Genomic DNA, 27,144 nt, shown 5'->3' with positions numbered 1-27,144 from the left:
AAATCCGATTCTGCACATTGCAATGGACTTCCAGTATTGTTTCAGGGCATAGTTATAGATTTAATCAAAGTAAAGGCAGAAGATTAACATACAGAGATTATGTAGTACATACAAATTGTAGGACCAAATCCCAAAATACAGAATTATCTTGCTTTAATTAACAAGCTTTATGTAAAATCTGACTAAGGATCACTAACCCAACATAATATTTACTGAAAAGGGCTATTAATAACATTTGAAGACACGCATTGTTTTCTTATAGCCGAGATTTCACACAGGATATGCCCCTACCTCTGCAATTCTCTACCTCTCCCTATCAGACTTTCCACAAAAAACTTCAAATAAGTTTTCAAGGCCTAATTCTTCATGAAACGCAGACAACTCTCATTCTGGCCCTCTCTGTTCCATGTTCACTTCTATGCCGTTTGTGCCAACCTGTTGGTCTGCCTCTGCCCTTTAGGATATAATAGCTCACACGAGCAAGGCCATTTCCCTAATGTGCTTTTCCCTCTCTTAGGGGCAACTTTACTAAAGATCCTAAAAAATTCTGTGTCTCATTTCTCTACTGCGTCCTAGAAAATGAAAGCAAGAAACCAATTGGTTGTTATGGGAAACATCACCTCTTTTCAGTTTTAGAAGCTTTAGCAAATTTACCCCTTAGACCAGGGGGTTCCCAATCTTTTTTTGAATCTCCCCTAGGCTCCCCAAGAAGTAGAAAAAATATATTAAAATAATTAGATTGTGTTTATATGTGACCCTGATGGTCAGTAAATGACAGGATTTGCTTATGTTTGTACACATATATTATGATTGGCCAGCAGCAGCACTGGTTTTGTCCATAAATAATTTGAATTGGTCCAGGACCACCAACTCGTGGCACCCCTGCAAGTGTCCCGAGGCACCCCAGGGAGCTGCGGCACACAGTTTGGGAACCACTGCCTTAGACTACTTTCTACTCCATTCTCCCTACAACAGCCACTCAGTTTCTGCCACCTTAAGGATATTTATACACCCGATACTTGTCCTACATTATCTTGTATTGTAAGGAAGTATTTTCCGGTTTGACTCATTCACTTAAATACTTTGTTGGCCGCTGCAGAACCCGCACAACACCATATAGATAACCAATTATCATAACATTATCCCCCACTCACATTGAAATGACCAATTTAATTTGTGGTTGTAATATATGTGCAATAAAGGCAAATGGATCTTAAAACAACAACTGCCCATTTTATTCAACGGGTCTATGGTTTATGCTAGGAATGGGACCTCCTTTTTCAAGCTCCTTTGGATCATGCTTGTAAGGGGGATACATATGATAATCCTGATGTTGGTGATGCTGGCAGTCAAAAGACGAACCCTCGGTATCATGCAGCTGTACAGATTCCGGAATCAGTGTCCTGATCATTTAGAGGTTCTGGTGCTGGACTTCTGATGGCTGTTGGGAGTCAGTATACAGTACACCAGCATCATGAACGCTGAGATGCTGACCAGATCCCTTGTAAGGGGCTCTGCAGTAATCTACTGACAGCAGAACCAAAGGACAACAGATAGAAATGAAGACTCTTAACCAAATTCTGCTATTGGATCCAAAAATTTAGGTTTCCGAACCTGGCTCTAATAACTTGGCCACATAACCAAGCATCGGTATGTATGGGATGCAGTTGGAATCCCGGCGTTCAAAATCCCAACAACGGAATCCCGACATTTTCTCCCTCTATGGGTGCCCACGACACCCATAGAGGGAGAATAAATGAGTGTGTAGAGCGTAGCGAGGCACCGGGCCCGCTGGGCAGCGAGCAGCGATCCACGCCCCCCCCCCCCCTTTTTGGGGATTTCGGCGTCGGGATTTTGAACGCCGGGATTTCGTATCAAACCCGTATGTATGTCTAATTTGGTCATACTTGAATGGCCAAATTGAACATACTGTATCAAATCCTGTAAGGCTTAACTAAAATTGGCTGGACAGATTTGAACCAACGCTGGTGGCTCGCACAGCTTCTACACACAGTGATTTATTCTAAAAATTTAGAAAATACCTGCAGGAAACACACAGTGCATAGCTTAAAAAGCATTTTGCACCAGAAATTGGGGAGATTCTTTTAAATTAGCTGGACACACTCATTAAAATCAGTTTCCACAATTCCTTTTTGACAAAATGGGAGTCACATAGTTGAGTCTCAATGTGTTTTGCTTTGGGTACCAGGTTAAATTGAACTTTAAGTCAGACATGCGTAAAAACTGGAAACACTGGAAACTGCACTCCATGAGTGACAGTTGGAATAACTCAGGGCTGTAAATAGGGGTGTGCAGGCAATGCTGTCACCTAGGCGGCAGTCCAAAGGACAGTGTGGGCAGGCATCCTGCAGCCTTGTGGAGCAGACCAGAGCATTCAGGCTCTACTTCATAGAGTCGCATCCCCATCCCCCAGGCGTAACATCATGGCATCATTGGTTTAGGTGCGGGGCCGGTATACAGCCCTGTTCCTGCCCAGTTACGACACTTAATTGCTCTAATGCAATAAAAAAAAAATGATGCGTGTCTATACATCTTATCACTGTAAATCTGTCAAACTAAAATGTACTTTTAATTTTGTAATTCTTGTCATTGTTTAAAACCATCTTATAATGACATGCTTTGTCAGATTTATCCTACCTGTTTAGTGTCAGCATTCTGTAGCGAGGACTCACCAACCATCATAACGTCTCTAACCGCTGGCTGACAAAGTTGGTGAGGGATATCAAAGGGTTAGACATTTAGCCCAGCAATGGACAGAGTAATTGTTAAAAAGTGTTTAAGTGTGTGTGTGTATATGGGGGGAGGGGGGTTTGCCATGAGAAAATCAAATAAAGGATAGTTTACTTCAAATCAATTTCATTTTAAGATTAAAATCTATTTATCTGCTTGGGCTGTATGTAGGCCCTGTTTCTGGGCAGGAAGGAATGTGTACATTAGGACAGAAGCTGTATAGTACACCTACTGTACATAGATATATATATACTGTACCAGCAAATTCCAGCATTGGGCAATGCAGCAGATTAAATAATGCAGAAGGAATCCTTACCTCCTGCTCGGAGAGGCCGTCAATAATTTCTGACACTTCATGCTCACTGCGTGCAGCAGATAAGGACAGACCGCTTCCCCTCTGTCCTACCCTGCTGAGAAATGGAATTGAAATGTTCAACCAAGTGTAGTGATGCACGGGCAGGTTGTATGGATGAGCAATTTAACTTGGTCACAGCAGACATTCATAGTACACTTGATACCCAGAACTCTCATTGGGTGTAACAATACATCTAAATCCCATTTTATTCATCCAATGTGACAGGGATGGTGCTGAGAGGTCAAACATTAGCCCACAAAACACATAAACAAAAAGTGAATAGAATTGCTTACAGAATAGTATTCTCATGTAATTCAGCTTTATTTTATTGTCCAACATTCCTTAAAAATTGCACTAGTTCGTTTAATTGAGTGGCTACAGATGCACACTGTGGCAAGTATGCAATGCCAGGGGAGAGCGGTGACAGCGAGCACGGCTGCCTGCTCGCTGTCACCACTTGCCCCCATAGTATTCAACTGACCCCCCCTAATATGCCAATTCCCCCTTGCTCCATTTTGGCAGCGAGGGGGAATCGGCGTATTTTGCTGCAGAAGCAGCGAAACCCACAGTGAAATGCAGCTGATTCGCTGCATTAGCCACGGGTGTCGCTGTTTGGGGGAATCTTCGCCGTCCTGTGACAAAGAGGATTCCCCCGGAAAGTTGAATACGGCGATCGGGGAGAATCGCTGGTTTAACCCCCTCGCCGGCCGCAGCGTGCAGCATTGAATACAGGCCTGTTCGTGAATAACCCCCACTGAGTCCTCGACAGTGTAAAGGTGGTCGTATATTAGGTCGACCACTCAATGTCGGCAGTGCTTGGGTCGACCCATGAAATAGGTCGACAAGGTCAGAAGATCGGCACAAGCATTAGGTTGACAATGGGAAGGTCAACAGTCAACATATTTTTTTCACGGTTTTTCCATGTCTACATCGACAGAACTCGACATGGACATCGTATCAGCGTACCGCTGCACTCGCAATGCTTCGGGCACGGTGCCTCACTGCGCTCAGCACACTATTCTATTCTCCCTTGATGCCCTAGTGCACGGGTGTCAAACACAAGGCCCGCGGGCCAAATCCGGCCTGACAGACCTAGTCATGTGGCCCGCGCAGCCGACGCCAGCCTTCACCTTTTATTCTCTTTTTTGAGAGTTTTTTTTTGCACTGCCGGCGGCCATGTTCCTGTGGTCTTTTAAGATGTCTGCGGCCACAGGAACATGGCCGCCGGCCTCCACGGCTACGTGGAGGAGGGCCCGGCAGCCTGTTCCCTCTTATCGAGGCAGTGGCAGACGCTGGGTGGGGACATCATGACGATGACGCCTCCCACCCACGCGTCTGCAGAGAGGAAGGAAGACAGGCCGAGTCGGGGGGCCGCAGCAGGACAGGCCGCGGCGCAGAGGAATTTAAATTACTGGAGCCGCAGCAGCAGCAGCAGTAAAGGAGCCTGAGGGATAAAATACAGTAAGTTACATGAAAAAACAATATATCTGGTGGTGGTGTCATGGCATTACTTTTATATTATACAGGGGGAGCAGCCTGTGGTGTCATTATTACTGTACAGGGGGGGCAGCCTGTGGTGTCATGGCATTATGCCATAACACCACAGGCTGCTCCCCCTGTATAATAATAATGCCATGACACCACAGGCTGCTCCCCCTGTATAATAATAATGCCATGACACCACAGGCTGCTCCCTCTATAATAATAATGCAATGACACCACAGGCTACTCCCCCAGTATAATAATTTGTGTCATGGCATTACTATTGTTATATTATACAGCGGGAGCAGCCTGTGCTGTCATTGCATTATTATTATACAGCGGGAGCAGCCTGTGGTGTCATGGCATCATTATTATACAGCGGGAGCAGCCTGTGGTGTCATTGCATTATAATTATACAGCGGCCCTTTGAGGGTGACCAAACTGCTGATGCGACCCCCGATGAATTTGAGTTTGACACCCCTGCCCTAGTGGATGGTAGGGTATAAAATACTGCCTGTTTTTTAATTATTTTTTTTTTAAACTCATTTCGACCTTTTAACTTTCTAAACATTGTCGACCCAATGCTTGGGTCCACCTTCCGACCTATCGTATGTCGACTACATACTGTCGACCATATCCCTCCAGGCACATATTGAGGGAAGAGCAGCACTTTTCTGGTCTCATTAATATAGGACTCCAGATCGCTAATTGGCATGGCTGTCCATGGAACGAATACACAAATGATAATGAGGAAACATTTATTGATTTCTAGAAATATAGAAAGAACACTAATACTATAAACTGTACACACCCAAACATATACACACCACCCTCTAGGGGATGTTAGTAGAATAACAGCCCTTTCAGTGTTAAATGCTGCTGTTTATAGCATTTGAAGGGATTTGCAGAGGAAATCTGCAAGGACAAATCAAGGGACACAAAAATAGTGTGGCCAAGCAATCATCATCATCATCATCATCAAGGGGGATTAAAACTAGAGCCTGTAAAGGGACAGGCTTTCCTGCCTTTGAGAAGAAATAACAGTCCGTGTACATATTTGCATGATGGATGACCAATGTAACGATTTGTAAGGTTTATTCCCATATGATCTTGTGCATACACATATCAATTGTCGGCTTGATATGTCTGGCAAACAGACTCATTTGTATATCCCTTTTTAATGAATTATGTGGCCAAGAAAAAGAGAAAATGTGATATATTATAGAATAAGAACGGTCGTCGCATATGTTTAGATCTGTGTCTTTATGTCTGAATGGTATAATGGCCATGGTACACCCTTGTCAAGTATTGCCCACATCCTGGAGGCAATGGAAGATTTACCATGCCAAATGCACCACTAAAGTAGGGTTACACACATAGCGGTGGACAAAGTGGAAGCCAACAACACCTATTACACAATGCAAAGAAGATCGCAGTTAGGGGGTGGGGGGGTGTTATACACAACGCATGTACTCAGACACACCCACATTTTACACCAACCTTTGCATGCGTTCCTGAAGCTCCCTCTGCTTGCGGATCTCAGGAAACTGCTTCTCGTAGTATTCTCGGACCTTGCTCTCTTTTGCTCTTCTGCGTGGATTATTTTCAATACGTTCCACCTTTTTCTCCCAGGCCTCCATCAGCTGGTCATAACGCTGGCAGAGCTTCTGTTCCTGCATCAGAAACAGATCCATTGGAACATGCTGTTCTTCAACTTCAAAGAATAGATGTGGACCAAAACTATTTAAATTGGAAATATTTACATGATAGCGGCACACTGTTTATAGAGGCAAATTAATAAAAGCCTTAAATATTAAACACATTTGGTAATATATGTATATGCTTGCATCTGCTTAGTGACCTAATTGGAATTTTGATCTACTGCTGAACATCTTCCCCATTGGGGTGGGCCCCTAGAACCCTTGGGCCCCCGGGCACTGTCCCAAGTAGGTTCTTCCACGGTTTGCTTAATGTAAGGATCTTTCAGTAAGATCAGAAATCTCCCACTTTTAGCTGAAGTACATGACTCGTTTGTCCAGTTGATGACCTGGGTAGTTACAATATGTAACTATGGTGTGCCTTGGCAATGTTAAAATCTTGTTTAGTGTGACACAAGTTGAAAAAAAAAGGTTGCAAATCACTGCTCTAAGTGCTGCTAGGAATAATGACAATGACAAAACTTGCCAGTAAAGTTAAAAATGCTTATCAAATGGAGACATATTTCATTTTCCATTATTCAATATAAAGATCAGTGATGCTTTGATGTGTAGGACTGTCAATAAAACATCACAGGTGCGTTACCAGTTATAAGACAAATCAGAAGTGCGCTCATCAGAAGTGTGTGTTATCAGTTAAAAGATGCATCCTTCCAGAAATCACCCCCCTGGACAAAGTGGCATGTATGCACAAAAAACAGCGTATTATTGGGGTGGGGGAAGAACGGAAAATAATATATTTAACAGCACTCCAAGACCATGTTGTTGACTGATCTGCAGTCAAATACACAGCCCTATACAAGTTGTACTCTATGGGCGAAATTTAATAGGGGCCGATTTTTAGGCATGTTTGAAAATCGCATTATTGGGCCGATTTTCGCATATTTAATGAGATGCGAATTCGCTGCAAAATAGCGCGATAAAGTGCGATTTTTAGCCATGAAAATGTGCGATTTTCAGTCTTGAAAATCGGCACATTTTCTAAAATGTGTGATTTTGGTTTAAAACGCCGTTTCTGGTGTTAAAAAAAGAGTTAAAACAAAAAAGTGAAGCCCGGGGTCTGGGGGCGGGTTTGTTTACATCCGGAGCCCCGCCAGCCAATCATGGTTCGGGGAAAGCCTGAAGTCCCGGTGCTGGTTTGATAAAATCCAGGGAACCCCAACTTGTTTGTTCCTGTGATTTTATGAAACCAGGACCGGCTCTTTGAGCCCGGGGCTGGTTATGCTCAGGAGGGGGGACCCCACGCCGTTTTTTTTTTTTCACTTTTTTGTTTTAACTCTTTTTTTTAACACCAGAAACATGCACAGATCTCAATGATCTGTGCATGTTTCTGACAAATTCGCCAGTCAGAACCTGGTCTATTTGTTTTGCGATTTTTAGTAACCTTTACTAAAAATCGCATCCCATTAAATAGACAATTTGTATACTTTTTAATGGGAAAACATCTGGATGCGATTTTTAGTTTTACTAAAAATCGCACCTTTAAAATGTGCGAATTCGCGCCAAAAATTTTTTTTACGAAAATCGCACCCTATAAAATATGCGATTTTCGGAAAATGGATGAAAACGGCAGTTTTTGCGAAAAAAATCGCAAAAAAAAAAAAGCACCCTATTAAAGTTCGCCCTATAGGTCCATACACACTGGGCAACTTTGCCCAGCGTGTATGGACAGTGATGATCGGTATCATTGCTGGGGGGAAAGCCGCTCAGTGCATACACACTGAGTGACTTTCCCCCTGCCCGGCGCCATCAGCGTAGGGGAGGATGGCTTTGCATAGCGCAGCGCTATGCAAAGCCATCCTCAAAGCCGCTCATCTACTGGTAATATCAGCAGATGAACGGCTTTCCCAGCGATTATGCGGGAGCGCGTATCACTGCTTACGAACATCGCTGGGGCATGCGCACTGGGCGGCTTTGAGCTGAGAGCCGCTCAAACTTGCTGTTTTGAGTGTCTTTCAGCTCAAAAGTGGGCAAGTGTGTATGGGCCTTAAGCCATGAGAAGAATTTAATAACATTTCTCATTTTGTAAGAAGCTGTTTGAGGAATAAGGAAAATCTTTGCTACAATGTTGTATGTAGCAAATGCACCAAACAGTTTATATTAGGTCTAAGCTTGTCTCTGTTTAAAGTAAACATACTGTACATGTAGGGGTAGATTATCTAAAGGCGGCTTTTCATCATTTTTAAAATCAATCTAAATCAAGATCTGTGATTCAGGGGCTAAAACCCATTTACTAACACATAGTAAATGTGTATTCTAGCCCCAAAACATTGATGGAAATTGACTTAATAACTATATTGTATGGTCTACCTCCGACAGGATCACGGTGTCACTTTACTAGAAACCTCTACAGATTATGTGGCTACCAGCAAACATGTTTTCAATCAAAAATAGATCTCTGAAATGAAAACTGAAAATAGTTGACAGGCTAAGGTTAAGTATTCTAAAATATCACACTTTGTTCATATTAAATATCACACACACACACACACACACACACACACACACACACACACACAGACAGACACACACACACCCCAGCATGGAAATAATGAGCAATAGATTTTGTGTGGGGCTGGAGGAAAGTTAACATCCGCCCACACAGGAAAGAATGGGCAGGTGTGACCACACCTATCTGCTGCAGAGTGGAGCCAGTATGGGAGAGACAGTCTGTTGCAGCCAGGTGGGTATGTGGCTGTGAAACCAGTCAGGCTGTAGTGGCAGTTGAGAGCCAAGTGCCCTAGGAAGCCAGTGGGGGCCAGCTATCTCTGTGATAAGATGCCACCTTTGAAATGTTATCCCTGCTGGATATTTTATGGTCAACTGTTAGTGATATAAATAGAAATTGGAAGTGTTTAGGGAAAGCAGCAATTCAGTCAGGAAGCTGAAAACCACATAAACTTGCAGGACAAGGTCAACGACTGCTAAGGCACATGGTGCATAACAGACGCTAACATTCTGCAGAATACATAGATGAAGACTTCCAAAATTCCACTGATATTTAATGTATGAACAAAAAATGGTGTGGCAGGAGCTTAATAGAAGGTGTTTTCATGGCCGAATAGCTGCATGCAAGCCTCCAAGTCCAATGCCAAGCATCAGATGGAGTGGTGTAAAGCGCAGACACTGATCTGTGGAGCAATGGAAACATGTTCTGTGGAGTGATGAATCACGCTTCGGTTTGGCAGTCAGATGGGTGACTATGGGCATGGCGGGTGGCGGGAGAACGTTACCTGCCTGACTGCATTATGCCAACTGTGAAGTTTAATGGAAAAATTACCTCACATAAAAAGTATTGGATAAGTGAAATAGAGGTGGTGAAGCCTAAGACAGTAGAGCAATTTGAACATGCTTGAGGTAGGCAAACGAATATCGTTACGAAGAAGTAAGGCTCAAATAGGGTTGAGATTACCTAAAGACTAAAAGTATTAATATTAAATGTACTTGCAGACCTGGCACTGTATGGTATGGTACAGTGCAAATATGTAGTATTTACTGGGAAATGTCAGACAGTATTAGAAGAAGCTCCACAGTGTTGCTATAGTAATGTGGCACAACTACAGTGAGGCTCAGTCTCAGGGCTGTTTTTAGGGGTGTGGTATAGCTCAGACAATGTCTAGGTCGACAGTACTTAATCTGACAGGAAAAGGTCAACATGCAAAAGGTCGATATTGACAAAAGGTTCACACATGGAGTCTTAAATAAAATATTTTGCTGGTATTGTTGACATCTGAGCACTTTTACCCCAATGAATAAACCATCTGGATTACCCATTTCTAGGGCTGGATAAGTTGTGCCATTGCACAGCCAGCGGGAACGGAGCTGGGGCCCTGATGGGTGAACTGTAATGGCCTCCTAGCAGCATGGTACTGCACAGGGGAGCAGTGCTAACATTACGTCTCTCAGCATCCCCGCTCCCAGCCTACCATGGCCGGCGATTTTGGGAGATGGAGTCTGGTCAGTGAAGTACCTCAGCCTGTCTCGGAAGTGCTCTGAGCTGGGACCACTTGCCAGGAACATCCTGGAAGGAAGAGCATAGCAAGGAATCTGAAACCATGAGCCCCTGGATTGGAAGCCGCTTCCTAGCCTGGTAGATATGAGGCAGTCATATACTGTATAATGGGCATTAAGAGTGTGTGGCATATTGTGTGAAGGGCATTAATATAAGAATGAATGAATGAAAAATGTAAAATGGCATGTCAGGATATTTTTCCCTGTGGTGGCCAATGTCTGGGTGCATGGTAACATTTTTTCCTGAAAGGAGACACCCTTTGCAGCAAGGTCATGCCCCTTTTCACACACATAAAAGGTTCCATTTCACAAAATGTCCATTGTTGGCATGTTTTCCTGTTTACATTGAGAGACAAATTGTCTAGAAATGTTCCTGCTCAGGTCTTCTGTGAATTCAAGAAAAACTCTCATGGGTAAAGACCCACTATCATTCTGGCTGCTAAATTATATTTGATTATTGAACACTGGCAGCAATGTACTGTAACCAAACTTAATCAGTGCACTTATGACCTTGGATATTAAAACTGGAAGGTTTCCATATTGCTTGAAGCTGTTAGGAAGTAGGTCAGTTTACTTTGCATGCACACCTTGTGTATCATGGTGTTCTATAGAAATATCACAAAAAAATACAGTGCTTTCCATTTGGCTTGGTAATCCAGCTTTATAGAATATATCATTGCAGCTGGCAAACCGGGAAACATACGATTTACACAGAACTCTTGCAAGTCTGGGAAATTGCTTAACAGTTCCAGTGAAAAAGCAAAGACAAATATAAATAAATAGATAGTAGAACTCCACAGTTCCACAGCTCAAATTACTGCCCAAATCTTGGAAATGTATTTTATAGTTAGGAAATTTTAGGCAATTTAAAAAATAGTAATAGTATGTTTGTATCATCTATAAAACTAGTCTACTGTCTGTATGTACGTAAGTATATATAGAACACACACATATGTGTACACTAGCAAGCCTTCTCAAAGCAAATGCTTCAAAAGCTAGTCTGCTACCTTGTGATTGCCTCAGTGTTTCTGCATATGTGAAAGAGAAAGAGATGTCATTTCCCCCACTGCCAACAGATGGCAGTGTTTCGGAGACGCACAATCCCGCACTAGACATATATAGATGATACCATGAATGGACTATAGAAATAAATGGAAGAAAGTACAGGAAACCTGTTCTCTGTGAAGAGAACTGAAAAACAGCAGTTGGGGGATGAAACCTTCAACTCTGGAAGAACTGGGGGCCATTTGCATATTAAGACTGTGCCATACTGCTGGTACAAATGCGCAGGAAGTTTATCATGGCTACAGGAAGCATTGATAGATATTGGCCCGTAATCGGTGTACCAGATAAGACTAGGCTGGTAAATTGTGTAATAGTTTTTCTTTTTATTTATAAAGATATAAGCATTAAACTCTGAATAAAAATGAAGGTTTTGCAATACTAAACGAGAAAGAATTGCAAATCTGGTTGTTAATTCCAGCTGATGCTTAGAGGCAAATAATGGCAATGAAAATATATTTGCCCACAGCCCTATATAGGGCTAATTGCATTGTAGAATTGGTAGCCCTTTAAAAACAAGAGGAATATTTAAAGTAAAAGGATCTCCTTGTCTTGGGGTGTTTTAACAAACAGCAATTTTGGTATAAACTATCTAACTTCTGTATTATTACACCTTCTACCATTGATCAGTATTGTTCGGACACTGGGCAATAGTCCGCCACAGACACTGGGCAGCAGTCCGCCAAATCCATTTCACTTCCTTCAACAATTGCAGGGAATTCTCTTATTATTACAGGTTTATTATCCTTGTCAACTCCCTTGCAGATTGGTTTACAAATGTTCCACACTGCAGCCAGGACAATAGCAAAATATATTATGACATGAAGACTAAAGCAAGAACATGCAAGCTGTGTAGTAAAACACCCCAATTCTTTGGATCTCGTATTCCTGAAAGCTCTATGACAGAACCCTTATCTGCTAGGGGACAATAAATGTGGTGGTTTCTGGAGAGAATCACCCTCTGACATCTTCCTAAACTGTTCTTTATTGGCTCGTTCTATTCTTGTTTCTCTAGGAGTTGGATGGCCTATTAAGCTTCAGCCGATCTACTAACAAGCATCGCTCAAACTCTCTCTCTCCTTTCTCTCTCTCTCCAATTAAGATACTCCAGAAATTTTGGAACCCACAAGCATTTTCATAAGACTCTATGGCCCTTATTCAGATCTGATTGCAGTACAAATTTGTTTGGAAAATGGGCAAAACCATGTTCACTGCAGGTGGGGCAGATGTAACATGTACTTAGAAATAGAGAAACGGTGATCCACAAGACGTGGACAGCCGTTCGCAGAAAGGATTCCTTATTGGAGGCACACTTTTGAGATAACAAATGAAGAGTATAGTGATTATATTAAAACGTAACTTTTAATTCCAAATAGTCTAAAATAGTTATAACTCTTTATAGAAAAATAGAGAGCATGATTGGCCTTTAGATGGCAACATAGAATTATGCCTTTAAATGGCAACAAAGAGTTATTATTAAGAAAATTTTTTATCTTACTTAAGATTTTCTAAAAAAATTTCTTAATAATAACTCTTTGTTGCCATTTAAAGGCATAATTCTATGTTGCCATCTAAAGGCCAATCATGCTCTCTATTTTTCTATAAAGAGTTATAACTATTTTAGACTATTTGGAATTAAAAGTTACGTTTTAATATAATCACTATACTCTTCATTTGTTATCTCAAAAGTGTGCCTCCAATAAGGAATCCTTTCTGCGAACGGCTGTCCACGTCTTGTGGATCACCGTTTCTCTATTTCTAAGTATATTGATACTTGATTCCTGGGGGCACCTCCAACAAGATACTATTGTTATACTTATTAACTACATTGTCTTTTAAGTTGGTTCTATAATTGTTCACCGGTAACCCCTCTTTTTGTCCTGTGCAGGATATTACCCAATATTGTTCCAGATGTAACATGTGCAGAGAGATAAATTTGGGTGGGGTGTGTTGAAACTGAAATCTAAATTGCAGTGTAAAAATAATGCAGACAGTATTTACCCTGCACAGAAACAAAACTCACACAAATCTAACTCTCTCTGCACGTGTTACATCTGCCCCCCTGCAGTGCACATGGTTTTGCCCATTTTCCAAACAAATTTGTACTGCGATCAGATCTGAATAAAGGCCTATGATTGCCTAAGGCCTGCTCATCTGAATATAGGCATTTCTGGGAAATAATACCAGCTATCTAATATGTTTGCCCCCTATTAACAGTGGCAAAGAGTCCAACTTTTACTGTGCTCCACATACAGTGTAAACCCCAAAACTGTGTGAAGATTTGGCAAATACTCAGAATATCTGAGTGCCATGCTTGTGTGATCTGTCGGGCATCATTAAGCTATGACCATTGGGCAATTTTCTACAAAGTAGTTGTGCAACCCCCTCTCTTACAAGCCCTGCACTGGCTCCCTTTGCCTTTAGAATACAATTCAAGCTCCTCACACACACTTACAAAGCCATCACCCAGTCCTCTCCCACCTACATATCTGACCTGGTCTCTTTACACTCCCATCAGCCCTCTCCGCTCCACAAATGCACGTCGCCTCTCCTGCAAACTGGTTACTTCCTCCCATTCCAGCCTCCAGGACTTTAGCCGTTGTGCTCTGTATCTCTGGAATTTTCTACCCCTATCAGACCTGCCACCTCGCTACAAAACTTTAAATGGGTTCTCAAGACCCACTTCTTGAATAAATCAAACCATTTCTCATCCTAACCCTATGTTTAGGTTCGCTTCTATCCCTGCTGTGTTACTCTAGTTTGTCTGCCCCTTCCCTTTAGAATGTAAGGTTTAACGAGCAGGGCCCTCTCTCCTCATGTGCTTTAGTAAGAATATATCTCTGCCACTGTTCTAATTGCATCAGTGTCCGCTGCTGCAACGGTCTTTTATTTACCATGTACTTGTCCTAACTCGCATTTGCATTGTAAATTACTATTTTGTACTTGTTTTGTTCTTTTGCTAATCTATGTATTGTCAGGCACTGTCAGGGAGCGGTGTAAGGCTTCTCAGCACCCTAGGCAAAACCAAAACCTATTGCTCCGCCTCCCCCCCCCCCCCCCCTCATACTACCACCACCAATACCTACTTTCAAATCCCTTAATGCCTAACATTCCAGAATGGCGGGGATGCTCCCAAAAATCTGGGGGTCCTCCCAGCCCCACCCGGGGAAGGTGGGTAAATCCCCGGCTTTCCCTGGAGGCCTCCCTTTGCCACCCACAACGGAATACAAGGAGAAGGGGGCAGACAAGTAGGCCAGTATGCCTCAAGGGAAGGTATGAAGGTGAAGTTTTAGAAGTTCCACAGCAGCCATATGCATTAAGTACAACAAGGATCCTTTTAAACAGCCTTGATTTTTTTGATAGGCAGACTTGGTGGGTAAAGGGGGGAAAACATTTTTTTAGGTATATACTGTAAGTGAAAGGAGAAAATCAAAAAGTGGAATAATAAGACTAAATACAAAGAGTGGAAGTCTTCTTGAGGGGGTCAAAGTAATTGCAGATCATATTAATAATTATTTTGTCTCAGTATTCACTGCTGAAAGAGAGGGGAAGGGGCCACAGTTAAGTTACAAGTATAGTCAGAAAACTGAGGAAGAAACAAATACATTTACAGAGGATAAAGTCCCCACAGAACTCTCAAAACGGAAAGAGGATAAATCAATGGGGCCAGAGGGGATACATCCAAGAATACTAAAAGAGCTTAAAGGGGAGCTGGTAAAACCAATAACAGAATTATTCAACCAGTCACTAGCTACTGGAGTAATCCCAGAGTACTGGAAAACAGCTAATGAAGTCCCACTGCACAAAAGTGGAAGAAAGGAAGAGGTAAGCAACTATCGACCAGTGAGCCTTACATCAGTAGTAGATATTCTACAACAATGAGTTGTAGAATATCTCAAAAACAGCAATTTACAGGATCCGAAACAGCATGGATTTACTGGGGGGAAGATCATGTCAAACAAATCTTATTGACTTTTTTGACTGGGTGACTAAAGTAATAGATCAAGGTGTAGATGTAGCTTATCTAGACTTTAGTAAGGCTTTTGACACTGTCCCCAGACGGTTAAATAAACTTGAAAGCTTGGGATTGGATTTTAAGATAGTTGAATGGATAAGAGCGTGGTTGCAGGACAGAAAACAGAGAGAGAGTTGTAGTAAACGGGGTACAGTCAAAGGAGGGAAAGGTTACAAGTGGGGTACCCCAGGGATCTGTACTCAGACCGATGCTTTTTAATATCTTTATTGTTGATATTGCAAATAGAATTGAGGGTAAAATGTGCTTTTTTTTCCGAGCATACCACTCATGGTTAAAGATGAAGCTGCACCTGATCTCCCTTACAAAGCAAAAAAAAAAAAAAAACATTTTTAGGTATTCATCCAACAGATGAATGCATTTTCTGGCACCTAGAGAAATGGTTTATAGCAAAATGTTTTCCCTTAATTGCACAGTGAAATTACATCTGTACTTGCTTCTCTGAATGCAGCAGGCTTGAGAATAAAAAAAAAAGAAAGCTTTTATATTCCCAGTAGGCTGCGGTGATCAGTCAGAAAGGAGAGGTTACGCTTTTGTACTTTTAATTATTTCTCCCTTGTATTTGCTGGATCAGCGTCTGCTCTTTCTTGCCTTGAAACATTAAGCTGTCCTTTGGCACCAAAACTCTCTGCAGTCGGCACCTCTACTGATGCTAATTACCTTTTTCCTTTTACCCATAAGTCCTCCACACTCATATTAAAATTAACAGAAAATGTTGACACACACAGATTTATTATGTTTTTTTCCAACTAAAGACATTCTCTCAGTTACTCCTATAGAAGTCTATTAAGCATTCAGGGTGCACTGTTTGAAGGTCTATGTCTGCACTGGCGAGACGCTGTAACAGTCACCAGAAACTTAGCGGAGCCTTAGTTTGAAAAACATGTACTCCAGAAATATAAATCCAAATGTACCCAAGTACACACTGAAGGCAGCCATGTTGTCAGCTGAACCAATATTCATTAGGATGCACTTCATTAATAAGTAGCCTGTCTCATACGTTATGGAGGTCACTTGTTCCTACACAAGTGACTGTGCGCTTAGGAAGATTGGTTTGCTGTACAAAATGGCTGCCTACACTGTGGGAAGCTTACCAAACTATGAAAAATGCTGACAGAGGACCAGGTAGAAAATGTACATAAAAAGGGTTATAAAGTCAATAAAAGTAAAACTCTCTGATGTACTGTAGGCTAAATTTGTGTATATTAATAATATTTTTGAATGGTTTGGGCACAAATCTTTATGCTGATAATGAGGAACCTTCCCTGTAGTTTTCCAGAATGTCAATTCCTGTTACAGATGTGATCCAAAATCATTCAGCGGCTGTCCACACCCAGTAACACTGGACGCTTGCACACTTTGTGAGCCTTCAAAAAAGTACTGTGTAAAATCTATGGATAAATATAGTGCACTTTAAGGCAAAACTTACCCACTGCTTACGGGCATGATTCCTCCTTTTAAAATACAGTATTAGCTTCTTACGCATCGTCTGGTTTCTAAAAAAAAAATTTAAAAAGACTGCTCAAAACATTGGACAGTAAAAACCCATCATTTACCATGCTGGTGGTCAGAAGACCAACAGCGGCATTCCAATGGTCGGGATCCCAACAACCTTAAACCACCTCCCAACTTACATAACCCTCCCTAGCTGCAGCCTAAAGGTGCCCACAGACGCATCAATTATCAAATGCGTTTTGTACTTTTTAAGCACAAATTGCATCTTATGTACAATTATTGGATGGTGTTTATGTTCCCGGGAGCCCAATATTGTATGTCTAAAAAAGTACGTGCTGCACGTACTTTTTAGACTACATCTGAAATTTAACATTACAAACATGGGTTCATCACATGCATCCAAGTGCACATCTCATAGCAAGCTGGAAGAAAAATTGTATAGAACCATTGTACAGTCAAAAACGCATAGCACAGTACAATTGTAGCGTCTGTGGGCACCTTTACCCTATCTCACTTTAGTGCATAACTGTAACCGTACCCTCTTAATGCCTAACCCTAACCATACCTCCTTACCCACCCCCCCACCCCACCCAGACAAAATATATACTTAACCATAACCCTCCTCCTGGCAGTCTAACCCTATCCGACCACCTAGTGTCTTCTCACTCTTAGGTATCTGGACAGCAGGCATCTCAAGCCCCGGGATGTATACATAACATTTCAATAAATTATAAGCAACTTCGTTTTTCTATTGTACATTGCAAGGAAAATCCACTGCAATGTTATAACAGTAAAACATAATCTGAAAACCACAGGTTGGGGAGTACGCCGGTTTATAATATACCAATATGTGAAGCAAGTGAAATCTGTGCCAATGGTATGCTGTGAAATATGACTAATACACAATGTCTACCTTCCGTCTACATCCACACACGGTCTGTGCAGGATACTTACATCTTTATGTTTTCATGGTATTGCTTGGTGTCTGATGGCTGGTTGTACAATGGCTGCAAGGAAAATCAATACAAAATTATCTAAACCAAGCTGCTAGCAATTTCACACAATCAGTTATAGACATCTGAAAAACCATAGACTGTATATACTTGTGACCACTTTTGATGGCCACCTGTGATGAGGTTAAAGGTGTAACCTAAGCTGCTATGTACCAAGTACTTGACATACCAGTTCGACATGAGGTCCCAGGCCTTCCAGAATCCGATGAGCGGCTTCTGCTTTTTTCTGAAATAGAAATGGATCCGACTAAATCATCTGAACTCTAACATAGTAATGTGACAGAATCTCATTACACACTTGTTCCACCTGGGGAACCCAACTGATACATTCACAATCTTTGTTTGAACTCTTGTGTTTTACAATGAGGATAATACTGTGTGCTGGTATCCTAGCATTTACCTCCAGTGCGAGATTCATGCTCATCTACAGTACCTGTGAAGGCTGAAGGCCCCCTATCTACTTATGTGAGGCATTGCATGCTGCACTCACAGCCGATACCCTGCCACCTCACCCGGCAGCTCCCGGGCGTCAGGATCGCATATGATACATCATATACAATCCTTTTCCTGGCTGCGGGAACTAAAGGATCCTTGGTGCAGCAGTGACTATCTCTGGCTCCAATCCCATGCACACGGGACCATGCATCGGATCAAAATCAAGAGGTTAAACACATGCGATTTGGGCCCTTTTCATCTGATGCCTCGGAATTAGATGAAAAGAGCTCAAAACATACTAGTGGATGGGGGCCTGAAGAATGTTCTTGTCTGTTTATATCAGTTGTATTGTGCATAACGTAAGGTGCACATACACTAGTACGATTTGGGCAGATTTCACTGACGGAACGGGTCTAGAAATTGGCACAAACTGAATGTATTTGATGTCCCCTTCTGGTCATGTCCTATGGGCATCAGACCTGAGTTGTAGGTCAGGCCCGTCCGACCTCTGAATCGGCCCCCCCCTCCTGGCGACGGGGAGCACGGTCGCATGCGATACATCGAATGTGAAGGGACTGCATGCGATTCTGCCACACAGGATGGCCGGATGGCCCATACAATGCTGCAATACATCACAGTAGTGTATGCGCACCTTTAAGCCTAGAAATAAGTGAAAACTACATGCACACAAATAAAACAAACAAATTGGCTCATTTATTAATTACATTTTTTTAAGAAGAGTAAGGCTGCCACCCAGTGGTTACCTGTCATAGCGCAACACTGGATTCCTACTGATCATGTCAAAGAATAGTCACATCAAGGTGTATTTGGAACATTGTGTTCTTAACAAATATATTATTTTGATCAATTCCTATCAGAGATTTCAGATTGTACATTAATAAAAATCTGAACAAAACCCCTAGTTATAAATACAGTTTGTAATTTGGCCATAAAGGAGAAGCTTAAGTTACTCAGACTAATGCAGGGTACACAGCATCATCTTGTGTGACAGGACCCGGCCCAGGCAATCATATTAAGGGCCAGATGTATCATACCCAGTCTGTGACATGGCAGTTAGGAGCTGATTGGCTGGTTATTTACCACTCTCCATTTTATCACTTTTTGAAGCTTGATACATCTGGCCTTAAGAAAGAATAATGAAAAAACACCTCTCAGTTCATATCCTGAGGGAGCAGATATATTTAAAGGTTATATTAATGGCCCATTAATAGGCCACATTCAGAGCAAATAATGTAGAAGTAGTCTTCCTGGTGGGTCTTCGGAATATTGCTCCTGGTAACAGCACAGTGCATGGGGATAGATGTCTAGGTGTGCACAGGAAAACCTGCGATATTGCTTTACCATTAGCAGGGATGTGCACAGCTGTACCCAACCACTAAGCAAACTCTCTAAGGGGCAGCATTATTATTACTAATAATAGGACATTTCATGTCATTTACTATTTCTGGAATACAAATGATTTTAGTGTGCCATTTGTCAATCCTCTCCTGCCATGACAAAGTGAGAGTTTACTCATTGTAATTACCCAGCATGTCTAATACACAGGCCCAGATGTACTATGCTTGAAACGTGATAAAGTGGAGAGTGATAAAGTACCAACCAAATAAGCTCCTAACTTCCATGTTACAGGCTGGGTGTGAAAAGGACAGCTAGAAGCTGGTTGGCTGTTGCTTTACCACTCTTTAAGGCACATGTCTTCAACCTGCGGCCCTCCACATGTTGTAGAACTACATGTCCCAGCATGCCCTGACAGTTTTGGCATGCTCTCATAGGAAAAAATGGGGCAATGCATGCTGGAACATGTAGATTCACAACATCTGGAGGGCCACCGGTTGAAGACCCATGCTTTAAGGCTTAGTACCTCTCGCCCACAGGCAGCCATTGTGCCACCCTAGCTTTCAGAGATTGCTATATTGCCCATCATTGCAGTCCCCATAGACAGCTACTTTACATGGACTGCTTTTGGAAATGATAGCAGAGATATCTGCTGCTATATACACATAATATTTATTTATACACGTGGTTCCGTCTGTATAAAGCTTTATTCTAACAATTGGTGAACATGAACAGACATATTAAATTCATGTTCACCAATTGTTAGAATAAAGCTTTATACAGACAGAACCACATGTAGAAATTCAGTGACAAAGCGCAGTACTAAACCCACGTATTCATCTTGCATATATAACAGAATTAGTCAGCCATCAAGTGCAGCAGCTAGTCCCTAGAAACACAAAAAAGATTCAGTGCGCAGGTGGAACTCCATTCCTATATTTATTTATACCCCTTTTACACCAAAAATCCAGAATCCTACCCTGCATTTGGAAGAAGGATCCAAGCCGGGTTGGAGCCTGGATTTACACCGTTTACAGGTGCCCATCCGCAGTGTAGACGGAGGCAGCGAGTGGAGATGATATAATCTACAAGCGTCAGGACCGCAGTCAGGACCTGGGTAGAAGTCACATTTAAAGGGACACGGCATGTCCCATTTACAACGCCGCTGACCTGGTCTGACCCACCGAAGACCGGGGTTTTGCGGCGGTGTAAAAGGGGTATTATTAACAGTTTCTTATATAACGCAGACTATTCCATTGAGCTTTACAATAGGAGACAGTGGGGTAGATGCATTAAGCCTTAACAAGAGATAAATGCAAGGGTGATAAAGAGAGATAAACATCCAGCCAATCAGATCCTTACTGACTTTTTTCAAACACAGCCTGTAACATGGCAGTTAGCAGGTGATTGGCTGGACGTTTAGCTCTCCTTATCACCCTTGCATTTATCTCTTGTTAAGGCTTAATACATCTGCCCCAGTGATACAACAAACTGGGTATTTACAGACAGGGCCCTGCTCGCAAGCGTACAAAAATAAATGGATATGCTACAGTAAAATTTGTCACGCCATACATTTGGGAGATGACAGCAAATCTAGTTTAATAAATAGATTTGAGCTAATGATTATGTCAGTATCTGTTATGATTATTTTATGACCGGAAAAGACAAAAACACCACAAAGGAAGTAGTTTGTGAAACGGAAGCACTGGAGAAAGCAAAGATAATTTACAGAGAGCTTGAGGAAGAACAGCACGGGTCTATCTTATCTCCACAGCAGATAGCCGTGTTCTCATCGATTGCCTGCACGCACGTTACTACACCGGTGTGACACCAGTGATAAATGCACCATATTCACATTCCCCACAGCAGGCAGTCATTGGTGCTGCATGAACCTCCATGTAATATTACCTGTCTGTTGTAAGTGCAACGTAAGGATCTATAAAATATACTGATGAAGGAAAACATCAACAACAGAGCCTGAAACAGACTGCAGGGAGGAATCTAGGGGACATTAGTATATTTGCATGTGCTTCTATAGCTTGGTCTTAAATCACAAGTATGGCACATTGGCATTGTAGTGTATTCATGCAGAGCATGTGCCGACATTCCCCCTTGCTCAGTTAATGTAGATTTAGCACCTTTTACAATGGTTTTCCTTATCGGGCTCAAAACCATTAGACATTCAGGGAGGCAGCGGAGTGAGATGTAGCAGAGACTGAGCAATATCCGGTGTCCTTAAATGAACCGCACGGCACAATAAAAAGGAACCAAGCCTGCAATGAGATCCTGTAGCTTTTGCATGCAACCAGCAGGGAGACCCCTCTCTCTCACCCAGCAGGAGACACTAAGCAGAAAGCCCACATACTGTACTTGTAGCTCTGCATATGAAGCGATGATCTTCACACCAAAGAAGTTCTAATTAGAATTCTGTAGGGAGCTGACTATACATAATGTATTATGTATGTATAATTCATCTGTACTGTACTTATTTCTAATGCATATCTTTTTCTTCATAAGGAGCTCTTTATATTAACAAACCTACATCCATATATGTTTAAATGACACAATGAAGGAACTCATGTAACAAACACCTGTTCCACAATTTGTGAAATGAAAGGAACCCACACAGACTGGTAACTGGGAATTGCAAAACTCAACCACACACATTCACATGCTTGCCAATCAATTCTCTATTTAATATGCAGACCGTGCATGTCACTTGCAAAATACATCAAACAGCAGTGACCTCAAACACAGAGCTAAATAATATACCAGGAAAAACAGGAGACTTCGTACTGAAATCTGCATTTTATTTTCTTTAGTGATGGAATAGGGGGGTGAGAGGGATTATGTGCGGGGGTGGTGGGAGGGGGGAGTATCTTACAGCATCCTGGAACAGGGGAGAGAAAGTCAGTGCTATACTATGTGGCTGGATAGAGTTCAAGGCAGTGGTCAAAGTGAATTTTGAAGGGGGGGTATGGAAAAATGTAGGCTGCGGTTCTGTGCGCACCTTTGGCATGCTCGCACTGGCTAAAAGGGGGCGTGGCCACTCAAAGGGGGCGTATCACACCATATACCATTTATACACATTACGCAACCCAATTGTAGAACCCCTTATACTATCTAGGACTAGTGCCCCTTACACATTATGCCACATGGAATGAGTCACAAATCATTTTATGCCATATGGAACATGCCAAAATTCACATGGAATGAGTCAAAAATTCCCATTATGCCATACTGAATAAGCCAAACTTCCCAATATGCCACACAGGAGAGTGACAGCGGGGATGCAAGGGCAGAAATCTTGACAGCGGGGATGCAGGGACGTAGAGTGTTAAAGCGGGGATGCAGGGATAGAGTAACAGCAGGGGATGCAGAGACCGAGAAAGTGACAGCGGGGACACAGGGACTGAGAGAGTGACAGCGGGGATGCAGGGCAGAGAGAATGCATAGGCCATTTGTGGGATGAAGCACTATAGCAGGCAATTTACTTTGCAAGCCTACCATGGGTCCAGCAGTGGTGGGCATGAGAGTCAGGCACACCCCACGTGGAAGAGGGTGCCATTGAGAGAAAGGGAGAGAAACAGGGAAAAAGAATCATAGAGAGAGGGTGGTAGGGAAGAGAAAGGGGTAGTGAGAGGGTGGCAGGGAGAGGGAGCTGAGGAGAAGGAGTGGAGAGGAGAAGAGAGAGCAGGGGAGAGGAGGTGCGGAGGAGAGGGGTGGGGAGGAGGGAAGTAGAAGAGGAGGAGGGGAAGTGGAGAAGAGGAGAAGGGAGAACATGAGCAGATGAAAGGTAGAGAGTAGGGGAAGTGAAGGAGAGCAGGAGGGGGAGACAAGTAGAGGAGGAACGGGGAAGGGAAAGCATGGGAGGGGGAGAGGAGGAGGTTAAGCAGAGGAGGAGTGGAGAAGAGGGGAGGAAATGATGTGTGGTAGCGGAGAGGGGAGAGAGCAAGGAAGGCCCGGGGCTAACAAAATAGCCGCCTCTATAGGAAGCCCCGTCCCCTCCAGGCTCCAGCAGCAGCTAGTCGGTAGTGAGGGGAGTTGGCGGGTGCCAGCCACAGCAGAAGCAGGCCTATTGAGCACGGCGTTGTGGGGAGGCAGAGAGCATTCCCCCAGCTCCACAGCACAAGCCCATCAGACCCCCAGGCGTACAGGGGCAGGAGAGGCTATAGGAAAGGCTCTTGCAGTGCAGGTATTATACTTGAGGTACAGTAGCGATGCTGAGGTAGTAGTGGGATGCGGAGCACTACGACGGTTCAGCTGCCTCTGCCTACGTTCATGCATTTAAAAAAAAAACAGCACTTCCGGGTCAGTGGAAAAGAAGCGCTGGTACTGTCAATGTCATACCGTCGCATACCGGCCCACTTCGACCACTGCTTCAAAAAGGTAACTAATACAGGCTGCAAATTGTTGAACTAAAACAAAAAGGTAAATTGATGTCATACAAAACATAACAAGTAGGACAGACTTTGCGGTCTAAAGGCCCCCATACACTACGCCGTTGGCCTAATGTCGGCCCCGACTTCCCCTGAGCTCCCCCCGGCAGCTCCTGATATGATTTGGCACTTGATGTGCCATTTTTTACATGTGATAAATTGGATCGATTTATCACATGTAAATCCGGGGGAGCTGTGGGAGAGCAGGGTCTGGGGGAGCTTGCAGGCTCAGGGTCCGTCTGTGGGAGTGGGGACCAGAGACCGGAGAGCAGTCCATGTGTGATGAGAGAGGGTAGTCACCTAGCGGCAGGAGAGGTGGCGGGGAGCGGGGTCCAGTCCAGCTGCAAGAGGGGAGCACGTCCAGCTGAGACTAGGTAGCGGCAGCTGCAGGCGGGGAGCACGGAGCGCATGGCGCATAATAACAGAGTCCGGGTAGCGGCGAGCGGGAGAATAGGAAACATCCTATTCAAAAGACCGGGCGGGCAGGGCGGACGCTGATTGGCTGAGCTCTCGGCCAATCAGCGTCCACCCAGTCTTTTGAATAGAATGTTTCCTATTCTCCCGCTCGCCGCTACCCAGACTCTGTTATTATGCGCCGTGCGCTCCGTGCTCCCCGCCTGCAGCTGCCGCTACCTAGTCTCCAGTCCACACACTAGCTCATTTTGTACATGTACCAGTATTCCAAGTTCTTTGTTTTGGGGCTTCTATCTGCAATCAAATGGGCAAATTTCCCATTTTGCCGATGCCTGGGTTGGGGGTAGGGGTACGGAAAAATCCAACACATTGGACAACCTAGCTATGCAAATTTTGACCCAAAAATTACTGGAATCTGCAAGTTGTGGAAATTTAACATGAAGTATTTTCATGTTTTCAAGAGTAATCAATGATCAACCGAGTCCGCCAATTGGCTAATTGGACAGGCAAAAGTAATGGGCCACATTAGGATATAGGTCACGAGGACTGATATAAAAAGAATTCCTGAAAAAATGTTGCCAGTTACATCATTATACTTGTGTCTACATAAAGAAATACTGAAAACATGTATATATTGGCAATAAAGTAAAATCAGCAAGTCTATTACATTTTAAAATCTATTTAATAAATTGCTTAAGCTAATGCCAGGACTGATTTGTATTGAATTCTACCGACAGGACGTGTCTACTGCTTCCCATCTGTTCTCTAATTAGTCTAATATTATGGAGACTGGGCTGTGGGAGGTAGGAGAGGAAATCTAAAGACAAAAATGCTGGCAGTACACCAAGTGATTGAAATTACAAAAAAAAAACTAAAAAATAAAAATAAAAACAAATTTGCACCTGGTAGATTTACACACAACAAAACCATGCAAAGTATACTACAGGTGGAAAATTCGAAGGTTATATTCTGTAACAGTCAGAAATGAAGTTACTACTACTCACCCGGTTCTCATCATATATAATCTGGACCAAGCTTCGGTGCTTTGACTCAGTTGGCGGAGGAGATATGGGCTTCTCAGGCTCCAATGGTTTGGCTGCTTCTTCTTCTAATTGTTGCTAGGTGGGGGAAAAGGAAAATCACTGTGTGCTTTAAAATGTTGTACAGGATGACAGACTAGGAAAAGTAAGTAGTTACCCGAAAAATAAAATGCATTTACACATCCAACAACAAGGTACAGTATTGTACTGGCACAGTGGTTGGAACTGATATAGCCCACTACTGCAAGATGAAGACAGGGAACCAAGGCTGACAGACAGCAACAGCCTATAACATGGCAGTTAAGAGCTGATTGATTGGTTGGTGCGCGATCTCTCTCCACAGCTTGATCCATCCATGTGCTTCTGCTGTAGTTCACAAGCCTTTTAAATCAATTTAGGTATAGGATATCTCTGAAAGCTACCACAGGTTCTGACATACATGAAGAAATGGAATTATATATTGATTAGCATGGAACAATGCTGTACCAGTGATATGGCTCTGAAGCAGTGTTTCCTAACTTCTGTCCTCAAGGAATACCAATAGTCGGGTAATCCATCGCTGAGCACAGGTGACATAGGGCCTTATTCTAGTTCAGTCTTTCTGACAAAATCCTTCTTAGATGGACAAAACCATGTGCACTGCAGGTGGGGCAGATGTTACTTGAGGAGAGAATTAGATTTGGGTTGGGTTTTACTTCAAAGTGAGATCTATATTGCAGTGTAAAAATAAAGCAGACAGTATTTCCCTGCACAGAAACAAAATAACTCACCCAAAGCTAAATCTCTCTGCCCATTTTACATCTGCCCCCCTGCAGTGCACATGGCTTTGTCCATCTAAGAAGGATTTAACTCAGAAAGACTGAACTAGAATAAGGCCCTAATTACAAAGTTATTTTGATTAACCATCTGTACATAAGCATGGATAGCCTTGAAGCCTAGATATAAGGACAGAGGTTGGAAAAACTGCTCTAATGCATCAGTAAGGAATCAGTATTGTAAGGCCAAACAAATTCTCCATATGAGAAAAGCACATACTATAAAACAGATCTGATGCCGGCGGGGGGATGCTGGGGCGCAGTTTTCATAAATATCATACTTCATGTTATTGATTGTGAAAAAATAGGATTTCCAAGAATTGCATTATTGTATGTGAACCTGGCACTTGATGCTTCAATAAAAACATTTATAGTGCATACATTGACCATATGCCGGGTGATAATAGCAAAATCGCACCGTGTGTATGGGGCTTAAGCCTCTGGCTGGTTAAAACCAAGTGAAATGCATGCTTCAGTTTAGCCAGCCACATAACATAAATAATGTGTGTCCTGCATTAAAAGGATATTTTTTCCATTTACGGTGTTCAATGCTGCTTTCAAAACAATCGCTTTCACTGCTCACACATAGCCACTGTCCACAACTAATAAACATAAAAACTTGTGGGATTAAATACATTCAAATATCTAAAGTAAACTTCCAAACTGAATGATCTGAAATATACAATAGACCATTGTGTACTCTTCGGTTTCTGATTTTAGATCCCGGCCCTTTTTACAAGGACCGGGAAAGACTTTCAGTATACATCT

General features: G+C 42.7%; 1 protein-coding gene across 15 annotated transcripts in view; it reads right to left on the bottom strand.

Annotated features, from left to right (window-relative positions):
* NCOR2 (nuclear receptor corepressor 2) overlaps nucleotides 1–27,144 on the bottom strand; it is a 351,963-nt gene that overhangs the window by 146,813 nt on the left and 178,006 nt on the right. For 11 of the 15 annotated variants that reach the window (XM_083150819.1, XM_083150847.1, XM_083150856.1 and 8 more), the window contains exons 6-12: nucleotides 25,526–25,639; nucleotides 18,047–18,103; nucleotides 17,819–17,871; nucleotides 16,839–16,905; nucleotides 6,089–6,261; nucleotides 3,068–3,161; nucleotides 2,659–2,721 (exon numbers count right to left, since the gene is read on the bottom strand). In XM_083150819.1, coding sequence (XP_083006945.1) covers nucleotides 2,659–2,721; nucleotides 3,068–3,161; nucleotides 6,089–6,261; nucleotides 16,839–16,905; nucleotides 17,819–17,871; nucleotides 18,047–18,103; nucleotides 25,526–25,639 — 621 coding nt within the window. The remainder of the gene's footprint in view (nucleotides 1–2,658; nucleotides 2,722–3,067; nucleotides 3,162–6,088; nucleotides 6,262–16,838; nucleotides 16,906–17,818; nucleotides 17,872–18,046; nucleotides 18,104–25,525; nucleotides 25,640–27,144) is intronic. The other 4 variants (XM_083150809.1, XM_083150865.1, XM_083150874.1 and 1 more) reach the window with 1 other exon arrangement.

Source organism: Crinia signifera, chromosome 1, assembly GCF_055691185.1.
Source record: "Crinia signifera chromosome 1, ASM5569118v1, whole genome shotgun sequence".
NCBI classification, from domain to species: domain Eukaryota; kingdom Metazoa; phylum Chordata; class Amphibia; order Anura; family Myobatrachidae; genus Crinia; species Crinia signifera.
The sequence above is the reverse complement of the archived record's forward strand: the minus strand, read 5'-3'. Positions and strand labels throughout refer to the sequence as shown.